The sequence below is a fragment of the Capra hircus genome, chromosome 16, assembly GCF_001704415.2.
Source record: "Capra hircus breed San Clemente chromosome 16, ASM170441v1, whole genome shotgun sequence".
Classification (NCBI taxonomy): Eukaryota; Metazoa; Chordata; class Mammalia; order Artiodactyla; family Bovidae; genus Capra; species Capra hircus.
In genome coordinates, this window is record NC_030823.1 from 78,898,316 (window position 1) to 78,910,243 (window position 11,928).

The 11,928-nt window shown below is 67.1% G+C and overlaps 1 protein-coding gene across 4 annotated transcripts; it reads left to right on the forward strand.

Annotated features, from left to right (window-relative positions):
- On the forward strand, nt 1,749–10,948 carry PTPN7 (protein tyrosine phosphatase, non-receptor type 7). Of its 4 annotated transcripts, none has more exons than XM_018060863.1 (10): nt 1,749–2,648; nt 3,300–3,614; nt 4,013–4,196; nt 4,447–4,531; nt 5,614–5,690; nt 6,827–6,964; nt 7,175–7,282; nt 7,731–7,888; nt 8,908–9,016; nt 9,712–10,948. In XM_018060863.1, the coding sequence occupies exons 2-10, from the start codon at nt 3,556–3,558 to the stop codon at nt 9,862–9,864; spliced, it is 1,071 nt and encodes a 356-aa protein (XP_017916352.1). In that variant the 5' UTR covers nt 1,749–2,648; nt 3,300–3,555; the 3' UTR covers nt 9,865–10,948. The 4 variants fall into 4 exon arrangements, with proteins under 4 accessions (XP_017916352.1, XP_017916351.1, XP_017916353.1 ...); XM_018060862.1 differs by having other exon boundaries at nt 1,750–2,648; nt 7,172–7,282; XM_018060864.1 differs by having other exon boundaries at nt 1,752–2,648; nt 7,172–7,282; nt 8,903–9,016; nt 9,712–10,944.

Here is an 11,928-nt window from a genome sequence, read left to right on the forward strand (position 1 = left end):
GTGAGGAAGACGCAGACGTGGGAAGCAGCCTCCCAGCCCAGCGTCTCTGTCCAGCAGAAAGTACCCCACGGGCTCTGGCTGCCCCCTGCAGCCATTCCCACAGACACACCCACATCCTCCACCTGGAGCCCCAGGGGTCCTCCCGGAGCCTGCCTTACCGTCCTTCTGGGGAGAACCGGCTGGACGCAGAGGCAGGCGGCGGGCAGTCTGGGCGTGGTGGCTACCTGGCTCGAGTGCCAACGGTCTCTCCCCTGCTGCGTCCCGGCGTCCGTCCTCCAGGCCCGCCCCTTCACGCCCACCGCGGCAGCCTGGCCTTGAGCACCCCCACGCCCGGAAGATAGTCTCCCGGAGGAGAAGGGCCGGAGGCTCTGGATGGCCCAGCCTCCCACACCCCGGGACCTCTCCAGCTCTCTGTGTCTCTGTCTCCCCCACACAGCCAGGGACACGAAGCCTGCTGGCCCAGGGTCTGGAGGGGTGTGGGGGGCACCTGGAATCAGGGCTTCTCCTCTCAGAGGAGCAAAGAGGACAGGACGGGCCGGGGCAGCCGGGCCCCCAAGGTGGGCCAGTCCTGAGACTGCCTCGGGGGCTCTGTCAGGGCCCGCCTTTGACCCCAGGGCAGGCAGGTGCAGCAGGAACCGGAAATTCCCAATACACCAGTGCAACACGCGATACTCAAGACCCTGGGGCTCCCAGCCCTGGACCTGGGGAGCGGGGCTCTGCTGAGCTGCGGCGCGGAGACCTCAGCCCCGTCACCCCTTCCTGGAGCCACTGGACGGCTCCGAGCACCCCGGGCCCGCCCTCTGACTGATGGGGGAGGGGCGCTCCTCGGCCCCTGGGGAGAGGGCTCCTGAGAAGCAGGGAGGAGCAGGGACCCCCGTCTCAGCAGGGCTCAGGAGGGGCTTCCTGGCTTCCTGTGCCCCCCACCCAGCTCTGACGCACATTGGCAGGCGGAGTGAGTGGCCTGAGAGCTGCCGTCGGGGCAGGTCCACGCCAGGAGCGGGGAAGGCTCAGGATGGGAGTCACTCCCGCAGCCTCCAGGGCTTCGCCTGCACCCCGCAGCCTGGATGGGCAGAGTCCACCCCGGACGGGGCCCAGGCCAGGCTGGGGGATGTTGAAGGACCCTGTCTTCTCTGAGGCTTCTGCTGGCACCCAGCCCCCCCAAGCTGTGTCTGCACCTCCAGCGATGTCCAGGCATCTCTTAAGCAGAAAGGGACACGGGGTGAGCAGGAGGCAAGGTGAGTGTCGCCCCCAAACACAGCCAAAGGGACTGAGCCGTGCTTGGGGCCTGACCTGGCGCCAACCATTGCCCACCCTGCCCCCACCCACTCGCTGCACCTCTGGGCCCCCAGCTCTCCAGCCAAAACCTCCGCCTGCAGCCCCTCAAACCCTGAGGGGAGGGGCGCTCACAGCCCGCAGGCTCAGACCTTGGGGGCCTGGGGGCACTGGCGGTGTAGTGCGGGACACACATCCCCGCCTCCTCCCCCCACTCCTGCGGTATCCTAGCTTCCTGTTTGTGATAAGAATCAGCAGCCTGCCCCAGAGAGGGTGGCCCTCTTTCCAACCCCCTCCTGCCCCCTTTCCTTTCCCAGGCCCCCCGCTACCCACTAGTGGAAATACGGGTGGGTTTCCGGCCGGCTGAGCTGGAGGCCACGCCCCCCGATCTGCCGGGGTCCCCAGACTCCTGCCCCATGCCCTCTACCTGGGCGTCCCCAGCCCGGCCCCTGAGCGCCGGAGGGCCACCCTGCCCTGCCTGGAGGCAGCCCCCCACCTCCTGCATGCCACCCCAGGCCTGTCCCCAGCGCTTTCTGCTGCCACCTTCTGAAGGCTGAATCAGGGAAGTGGGCGGTGGGGTGAGGACAGGATTGTGGGCGCCGGAGGGGAGGGGCGGGTGTCGGAGATGTCAGGAAGCCCACCGGGTGAGCCAGGGGCAGGGCAGTGGGGTCTTGGGGTCTCCCCTACCCAGGGCCCAGGCTCCAGGCGCCCCAGCAGCAAAGCAGACATGGGGGTCCCCTTGTGTGAGAGCCAGAGGCCCACCCTCTGTGGGTCGCTGAGTAGAAGTCAGGGTTCTGGAAAAAGGCCTGTGGGGCTGGGGGCAGGGGGAAGCCCCCAGACCCTGCCACGAGGTGTCTCCACTGCCCACCTCCAGAGTGGCTGACCTGGCTCAGACCCGCTCGGAGCTGGGGGCCTGGGGTTGACCCTGGTGGCTTGGCCTGAGCCTTTCCCTTCACGGAGAGAGACTCCTGTCCCCCTTCCCCATCCCCGTGTGTGCCTGCTTCTCCCTGTTCCTGCTGAGATTCCCGCAGCTTGAAGGGGCAAGGGCTTCCGGGGGGCAGCCTGGGGTGGGTGTCGGCCCCGCTGCCCCCAGCAAGCAGGCAGAGGCAAGAGGCGACCAGGGCCCGGAGGAGAAGCCCTGCAGGGGAGGCAGTGGTCAGGGCCGGGCTGTGGCCAAGGTGTGGACAGGCCGGGCCACGGGGTCAGAGGCGGGAGGCCACTGGCCCCGCTGGTGGCAATAGGCAGCTGGGTGCGCGTGGGTGGCAGCGAGGAGGGGCGGAGGGAGGAAGCGGGCTTCCTGAGGCCTCCCCAGCCCTGAGACACACCGACAGACAGACAGACAGCTGGCGAGAGGCGCCTGGGGACACAGCCACCTCGTAAGCACCTGAGGGGCGGGGAGGAGCCCTGAGGCCCCGGGTTGGGGGACGCGGAGGGCCGGGAGGGCGGCCCCGGAAGGGCAAGCAGGAGGGCGCCCAGGGGGTCCCGCGCCAGGTGGGCAGGGGTGCCGCCGCCGCTGATGGCCCCGAGGGCGCGCGGGCATGGCGGGGCAGGGAGGGCAGACAGGCGTCCTGCTGTGACCGCCCTTGCCCACTCAGACCCCGTGGGTGCGGCGACCCCAGCACCCCCTCAGCTCCAAGCCGGGCCCTGGCCTGGAGGTGGGCCGTGCCCTCGGTGAGGCGCCCGGCTTGTGCCCCCAGCTGTGGCTCGGTGAGGCCACTTCCTGTGACAGTTACTGCGGCGGGCGGGGGATGGGTGGGAGGAAGCCAGCACCCCCAGGCCCCCTCCCTGGCCGGAGACCCCAGAGGCCGGGGCGACCCTGGGTGGAAGGGCCGGCTGCCCTAAGCACACCGGAGGTCCACCTTCTTGTCCAGAGGAGGCCCCTGCAAAGCCAGGGGCGTGAGCCCACCCTCCACCCAGAACGGCTGCATGCCTCCCGCCCCCCAGCCCCTGCCCCTCCGGATGCCTCCGGATCCATCCTATCTCGGCCCCCGTCGTGACCCTTTATCTCGCCCTCGCGCTAACCCCAGGCGGCCGCCACTCTACGCCCCTGCCGAGATCCTGGCCTTCCCACAGAGCGAGGCCGCCACTTCCTGGGGAACAACGGAAGACAGCGAGAAGACCCGAGGTGCCCAAGGGCAGAAGGCCGCCCGACAGCCCAGAGGCCAAGCCACATGGCCGTGTGAGCTCCGGGGGCGCGCCCCCAGCATGGTCCAGGCCCGGGGGCTGCTCCAGAGCACCGCCCCGGCCTCCCCATCGCCTTCATAGTCGCCTTCGGAGGCAGCCATGACCCAGCCTCCGCCTGACCAGGCCCCAGCCAGGAAGCACGTACGGCTGCAGGAGAGGTGAGACCCTCTCAGGAAGGCCTGGCCGAGCCTGCCTGCCCCCCGCTGCCCCTCCGGCGGGACCCCCGCGCCTCCCCAGGCAAAGGAAACCAGACTGCTCATTTGCATATCTGTGCCGCTTTGCGCCTGCGCCCCAAGCCCCAGGCTGGGTTGAGCACCCCTCGAGGGGCCCGGAGCCTCCAGGCCTGGGTGTGGGTCTGAGCTTTAGGGGCCGAGCCAGGAATGGGAAGTGGGGGCATCTGGAGGCGGCAGCTGGGTTTGGAGCCTCCTCACTGGCCAACAAGGGGCAGGGGTGCCGGGGGCCTGGGCCTCGGGGTCGCGAGGAGACAGGGAGCCCGCCGTCAGCGGTGCCGGGACAGCCGTGACTGTTGAGGCCGACCGCACTGTCTCTGCTGCAGGCGCGGCTCCAATGTGGCCCTGATGCTGGATGTGCGGTCCCTGGGGGCCGTGGAGCCCATTTGCTCCGTGCGCACGCCCCAGGAGGTCACGCTGCACTTCCTGCGCTCCGCCGGACGCCCCCTCAGCCGGCAGGCCCTGCAACACCGGCCACCCAGCCCCACGCAGCTGGAAGAGGAATTCCTGGTGAGAACAAGGGCCCCCCGAGTCACTGCCCCTCTGGATCAGGAGCAGCTGGCAGGCCTGTCCCCGAGGGCCCTTGGGAGACAGAACCCCAGGGGCTCCAGGAAGGAGACGGCTCCACCCTCTCCCTGCACCCCATCCAGACCTGCCTCCCGATGCCAGGAGGGAACGGGGCCCCTCCACCAGAGAAGTGGGGGAAGGGAGGCCGGGAAGGGGGCTGCTGCTCACGCACCTACTCCCCCGCCCCCGCCAGAGGATCCCCTCAAACTTCGTCAGCCCCGAAGACCTGGATATTCCTGGCCATGCCTCCAAGGACCGATATAAGACCATCTTGCCAAGTAAGGACTGCGGTGGGGCTGGGGTGGAGGCGTTCAGAGGGCAAGACACAGCCTCAGCCAGGAGGGGGCTGCCCCACGTGGGGCCTCTTCTTCTGACAGAGGGGTGCCCCTGCCTGGCCCTGGCCAGGGAAGAGGGGCAGATATCACGCCAGCCTAAGACTAGGCCCGGACCGTGGGCCAGCACTGCTCAGCGCGGCCCCGGGTGGGCGGTGTGTGCTGCCCTGACCCCCGTTTTACAGATGAGGAAACCGAGTTACAGAGAAGCCGCGTAGCTCGCCTGAGGTCACATAGTCAGGCGCACCAACCCCCTTCCCCCTGTTCCTCCCGCCTGGGAAATGGCCCGCACCATGTGCAGGGGACAAGCCCCGTTTGGACGGCTCCCAAGAGATGCTGAGGATCTCAGACAGAGCAGGAGGCGGCAGGCAGGGTTCATGGGGCTGACAGACCCGGGTCAGCACCTCCTGTATTCGGAGGCACGCACGGGGCCCGCTGACCACGAGGCCTGCTGACCACGAGGTCTCCTCCCTGCTCCGCGCAGAACAGCCTTATCTGACCAGCAGCCCCCAGTCTGGAGGCCGCAGCCCGCTGCTAGCCTGTTAGTGCCCACGGAAGGGATGGGGGCAGCCTGCTCTGGGCCCCGAGGTGCCCTCCACCCAGACCAGCTGGCCCCTGGGAGCCAGCGTCTTCATCGGGCCCGGAATGGAGCTGAAGAAAGGCCCCCTTAGAGGCTGACTCAAGGGGTCAGGCGGGCGTGGGATGGAGCCTGAGTTCCAGTGGGGTCGCTCAGGAGAAGCTCTTCCTCAAACATCTCTCTCCGTTTTTATTGCTGTGACCCCTCTCCGCCCCTCTCTGACCCTCAGGCTGGAATGCTCAGTAGCTGCCCCCTGCCGCTGGTCCGTCCTGCTAGCACCGCCCGAGGCCTCCCCGCACTGCCCTGGCCTCAGGCCTCTGCTGCTCAGGAATGCCCTGCGACCTCCTGCTCTTCACGGGCGCCTCGACAGGCACAGGGCTGTCCTCTCGCCGGCCCTGCATGTGGCTGCTTTGCTGGTCGCCCTTTGACCTCTGCTGGTTTTCCCTTCTAGACCCCCAGAGCCGAGTCTGTCTGGGTCGGGCGCAGAGCCAGGAGGACGGGGATTACATCAACGCCAACTACATTCGGGTGAGTTCCTGGCGGGGAAGGGGGTGCTGTGTCCAGAGCCACCCCCGCCCCAGGACACCTCCCAGTGCAGCGGAGCCCCTGGTGTCCTGGCTCCAACCCCATGAGCTGCTGGAACGGGCCAGGATGCACGCAGCAGATGTCAGGTGCTGGAAGGAAGACCCCAGTCCCCTTTGCCCCTGGTCTTCCACACCTGCCAGCCTCTCCGTGGAGAGCTGCCCTGGCCACTCCAGCCCAAGACTCCCAGGTCCGCAGCCCAGTGAAGCGTTCGGCCAGCTCCCTCCCCTCTGCCTTCGCTACTCCAGGCGGCCCCTCCTTCTCGGAGGCAACTTAAGTCAAGGAATTAAGGAACCAGAGGCCGGGAGGCCAGGTGGACTCCACGCCTAGACTTGTCCCCAGTGCCCAGTGCCCAGCCTCCGGCCTGCAGGGTGGGAGGCGGCAGGCGCAGACGTGAGCCCTCTCGTGGCTCTGAGTGGGTGGGACACCGGCCGGGAGCGGAGGTGAATAGCCCGCATCAGCCACCTGATGCGAAGAAACTGACTCTTTTGAAAAGACCCCGATGCTGGGCAACACTGGAGGCGGGAGGGGCAGGGGACGACGGAGGGTGAGGTGGCTGGATGGCGTGACCAACTCGATGGACAGGAGTCTGAGTAGACTCCAGGGGTTGGGAATGGACAGGGAGGCCTGGCGTGCTGCGGTCCATGGGGTCGCAAAGAGTCAGATATGAACTGAACTGAACTAAGGGCCTGAGGGGTGAAGCGTGGGCCAGGGAATGGTCTGGATCCCCCGTCCCCTGAGGAGCAGGAGGATCCTGAAGGGGAGAAAAAGGGCTGGCAGGGGAGTGCTACGCCTTGCGGCAAACTCCACAAAGTCGCAAGTCCAAGGGCAACGGTTTCCCCACCTTTGGTGCTGGTAGAAGGCAGAGGAAGGAAGGGGCCATTCACGGGGGCCCGGAAAGACTCAATGCAACACGCGGCGTCGAGTCTGACCTGCACCGCAGCGGCCAGCGCGGCTGGGTGGGCATGACGCGCGGTCTGCTGGCTGTCCCGGCCAGCGCGGGGCTCCTGGCGTGTGCGTCCCTGACGCGTGTGTCCGGGCCAGCCCAGGCCCGCGCTCACCACCCACTTCCCCTCCTGCAGGGCTACGGCGGGCAGGACAAGGCCTACATCGCCACCCAGGGCCCCATGCCCAACACGGTGTCGGACTTCTGGGAGATGGTGTGGCAGGAAGAGGCGCCCCTCATCATCATGCTCACGCAGCTCCGAGAGGGCAAGGAGGTGGGCGGCTCCACGCTGGGCTCCGGGGCCCGAGGACACCTGTCAGTCCCTGAGTCACAGGGCACAGAGGCCACCCCAGCCAGAAGCCGGGGCGGGGGGCGGGGGCAGGTGTCAAGCCCACTGGGGGGCAGGGAGACGCCTCGGGGGGCCCCTGACCCAGCCGACAGGCCCCGGCCCCTGACTCCCAGCCCCCCCCCCCCCGCCCAGAAGTGCGTCCACTACTGGCCCACCGAGGAGGAGACCTATGGGCCCTTCCACGTCCGCGTCCAGGATGTGCGGGAGCGCCCAGAGTACACCGTGCGGACGCTGACCATCCAGGTGCCCGGGGCCGCGGGGGCTTGGCTACCCCTCTCTGGACATCCCCTGGGAGTCTCGGGTTTGCTCAGGGAGACCTGCCTGAACCCCACGCCTGCAGAGCTGCCTGGGCCCGGAAGAGGGATGCGGGTGCCGTCCTGGGGCCCCTCCAGCTGGCAGGGCAGGCACCACCATCCCTGTGGGAAGCAGGGCGGGCTCTGGAGTCGCTGCTGGAGGGCGCCCGGCAGTTTGATGAGAGGCTTAACAACATGTGAAGCCTAAGCTGCTGTCACCAGAGGCGCCTTCTGCTCTCCAAAGCGGCTCTCTGGCCTCGGAGCATCATAGCCCCATGCTCGAGGCGAAGAACGTGAGGCTAAGGGGACGCGCCCACAAGCCTGCGCTGGTGGGAGGCAGGGCCGGGACTTGAACACAGGTCTCCGCTGCCCCCTTCTCACGCCCTGCCCCCGCCCAGCACCAGGAGCAGAGCCGCGCCCTGAAGCACATCCTCTTCTCGGCCTGGCCCGACCACCAAACCCCAGAATCCGCGGGGCCCCTGCTGCGCCTGGTGGCCGAGGTGGAGGACAGCCCGGAGGTCGCTGCCCACCCTGGGCCCATCGTGGTCCACTGCAGGTACGGGCCCCTCGGAGGGTCTCCAGGGGAGCGGGGGCTGGCCCGGGCCTTACTCACACCGCGATCTCCAGCTCACCCAGCAACTGCAGAACACGGACGTGTGGGCCGGGCACCCAGGCACAGTCCAGAGAGGCAGCTCCCACCCTGCGGGAGGAGACAAACCCGCTCCCTGCCGCCAGGGCAGCTTATGCAGTCCACAGATGTCCACTCAAAGCCTGTTATTGCCGGGCGCAGAGTTCGATGCTAAGGAGACAGTGTGAACAAGACCGTTTGGTTGCTGCCCAATTTCACGGTCTGGTGGGAAGGACAGCAGATGAACAGGGCTCAGCGTGATGAAACGTGACGGGGGGGGGGGGGGGGGGGGCAGAGAACCAAGCCGCCCCCACCAGACTTTGGCCAGAAAAGGCGTTCCGGGAGGAAGGACCTCTGGGCCAAGCTAAGACTTGGAAGGTGAATGCACCAAGTGGAGGAGGAGCAGGGAGCACCCCGGTGGGTGGGGCTGCAGCTCCCAAGGCCTGACGCGAGGCTGGGGGCAGTCAGGGTGCGGGGCCGAGGACACGCGGGCGGGCTTGAGAGTCTGGAGGGTAAGAGTGGCCGGACGGATGAGGGGCCTCACAAGACAGGCCCAGAGACCCAGGCGTGCCGGTGAAGAGCCCCAGGGCCTCGGGCTAAGAGGCGGGCGGACGGAGGGGTGAGGCAGGGACAGAGACAGGCAGAGCGTTCGGGAGGCCCGTCCTCAGGAGCTCACATGGCTGCAAGCACAGGCAGGGGGCTGTGGACCCTCCACAGCTGCAGCCGGCGGGTGCTGGGGGTCGGGTTCACGTGGGAGGGGAGACTTCCTGAAGAAGGGAGGGGGGCAGGGCAGAGCAGGGGAGAGGACTCGGGGCAGGACGGGCAGGCAAGGGGCGAGAGCGCCATCAGAGGGGGCTGGCTGGTCCAGCGGCGTGGCCGCTGCCCTCCCCGCCCGCCTGCCCCCTGTGACCGCCCTGCCCTGCCCTGGACCCCTGGACCCAGCGCAGGGATCGGCCGGACTGGCTGCTTCATCGCCACCCGCATCGGCTGCCAACAGCTGAAGGCCCGAGGGGAGGTGGACATCCTGGGCATTGTGTGCCAGCTGCGGCTGGACAGGTGGGTGCTTGGCTAAGCGGGGTGAAGACATGGTGAGTGGCCCCATGCCTCCTGGAGGCCCTTAGGCTCTGGGTATTTCCTGTGGGAGAAAACGGGCCCCTTGGGCTTCAAGAGCTTAGCACCTTACACCCAGGCCAGAATCTCCATCTAGAATTTAGCTGGGGGATGCTACAGGTAAATAGGGCACTCTGTTAAATAGGATTCACCTGAGCTTTCAGCCTTTTTTTGTTTCTTGTCTCCATTTTTCCAAATACCCTTCTCGGAGCGGGGACAGGTGGGGAGACAGTGGATGGTTGGTTATGGAAACAAGACAGCCACAGGCAGCTGCAAAAGTTCACTGGCGTAGAGACGAGAGATGGGGTCCACCCCCCCGAGTGTCTTTGTGCCTCCTGGGCCCCCACTTCTTTACCCAGAGAGACAGTGGCCCCCTCCCCGGAGAGCTGCCAAGAGGAGTGAGCTCACCAGTGGGGAAGCACTGGGACAGGACCTCTGGGGGTCACTGCTTCCAAGACCCCTGCCATGTGGGGCCTCCTCCCGGGTGGGGACGGCGGGGGCAGTGGGGGGAGACAGACAGGATGGTGGGGGCAGCGGGGGGAGGCAGAGAGGACGCCCCCGGGAGGAGGCCCCAGAGGCCTTCGGGAGGGTCGGGCTGTCCCCGCCCGCCTCAGCTTAGGGATGTGCGTCTCTGCCCGCAGGGGAGGCATGATCCAGACGGCAGAGCAGTACCAGTTCCTGCACCACACCCTGGCCTTGTTCGCCGCCCAGCTGCCGGAGGAGCCCAGCCCCTGACCCGGAGCCCTCCCTGCCCGGGGCCACTTCCCCAGGCCTGGGGAAAGGGGGCCTCGTGACCTGGGGAATCCCCAGGGGGCCTGTCTGGGGTCCCAGAAGCTGGCCAGTGAGGATGAGGCCAGACACCGGCTCTTGAGCACTGCCCACGCCCCTACCCCCTGGAGAGGCCCCCAGTGGACACAGGGGCGGCCCCCATGTGAGAGCCTGGGTCTCCTCCTCAGACCACCAGGGCAGAGCAACCTGAGGGTGCCCACAAGCTGCTCCAGCTGCACCCCCTGCCTGGGGCTGGCAAGAGTGTGACCCCAAGATCATACCTACCCCGGTCCAGCCCGAGAACAGGCCGATGGCCGGAGTTGGGAGAAGCCTGGTGCTGCCTTAGCTACGTCCCCAGCATCCTGCCAGGGACTCTGCCTTCTCACCCATCAGAGGCCGGACACCCCAAGGAGGGCAAGAACCAGACCAGCCCCATGCTCGCACCGGGGTCTGGGGAACAGGCTACAGAAGTGACCAGACCAAACAGTTGAAGTCTCTAGAAGAAGGAAAGTGTGGGAACACCTCCCCGGGGTCCAGACTGCTGCCCCTGCCTCTGTACCTGCCAGCCACCTGCCCCACCCACTCTCCTGGGAGACCCTATGTCCTCAGCCTGCCTGCCAGCCTCAGAAGAGATGTGAGTGCCCGGGAAGAACACAAGAGCTGAGCAAGGAGCCGAGAGCACTGCCCGACTCCAGACAAGAGCCCCGCCACACCCTTCTCCCTGCAGAGCACACCTGGACCGCACGCCTGTTTCCACCAGCATCCTGGATTAAAGCACCTGCGTGGGCCAGGGGCTCAGGCTGAACAGGGTCGGCCGCAGTTCACCCTGGAGAGCTAACTGCCCTCTGCGTCTCATCAGCTCGAGGCCCAGGGCCCCCCAGGCCTAGTCTCAGGGCTGACCACCCCCCAGGAGGGACCTCACTCCTCCTGAAGCTTTCCTGCCCTCGAGAGACACTCCTGCTGCCCATGAAGCTCAGACTCCCCAGGAGGAAAGCTGCCACGTGGCGGCGGGTCCCCCTCCGTGGGTGCTGCTGCCCCAACCCTGTCCAGACCCGAGAACAGGCCTTGTAGAATAACAGGTGGGGAAATAAAGCCTTCTTCTTGTCCTCAGGCCTCCGGGGCCCCCTTCACATCAGTTAGGGTAAGAACCCATAGAGCAGAGACAGGCGGCCGCTCTTAACCCCAGACCGTGCACTTTCACAGCCCTTCCAGGGACAGAGAGAGCAGCGACTCTGGAGTGGGCTTGTGGGGGGGCCGGGGAGACAGAGATGTTCCTTGGGAGCTAGAGAGGAGCTTACCAAGAGCAGGGACTAGAAAGGCCACCTAACCACTCAGGTCGTTCCGCAGGCGAGACCCCGCGATCGCACCATTCTGGCAACTGATCATGGGGTCATCTCGGGTGGGTTTGCAGGTATGGTTGCTATTTGAAAGTTTACGCACCTTTGATTAAAAGCCTGGACGCACATGAACACACATGGAGGTCAAACACTAAGATGCGGCCAAGGCGGGGTGGCAGCTGGGCCCCCAGGGACAGCAGCACCTCGCAGGCCCCCACCCCCGCCAGTGGCTCTCCCGAGCGCAGCTGTGGCCTTTACCCAGCCCAGGCCAGCTTTTCCATCTGCCATGAGCCTGCCGCACGAGAAACCGCCTGGCAGGATCTTCTCTGCCTAGGATACGGTGGTCCTAGTAAAAGCCTCTCCGGGCCAGAGGCTTATAAGCAGGGGGTTCTGGTACATCGTGGTTGACAAGCGCTCACTGGCGGCTGTTCCTCTCCGCGGGGTACCCTCTGAGAGAGCGGGGCTCGGTACCCAAAGATGCTCAGAGGCCAGGACCCAGGGAACAAAAGATCTGAGAGACCTCCACCCTCGTCCACCCTGGAAATGCTCCCGCTGGACGGCGCCCTCGCCCACCTCCGACCCACTGCCTGCAAGACCGGACGAGTGCCCGTCAGGACGCGGCAGCTCGCGAAGGGGAAAAGCAACCGGAGCTCCTTTCCCCAGGCCCCCCTCGCGCCCGCGGGCCCGGCGCGCCCCGCCCAACGCTCCGCGGCTCGGCCCGCCGGCCTGGCGCGGAGGAGCGCGCCCGCTCGG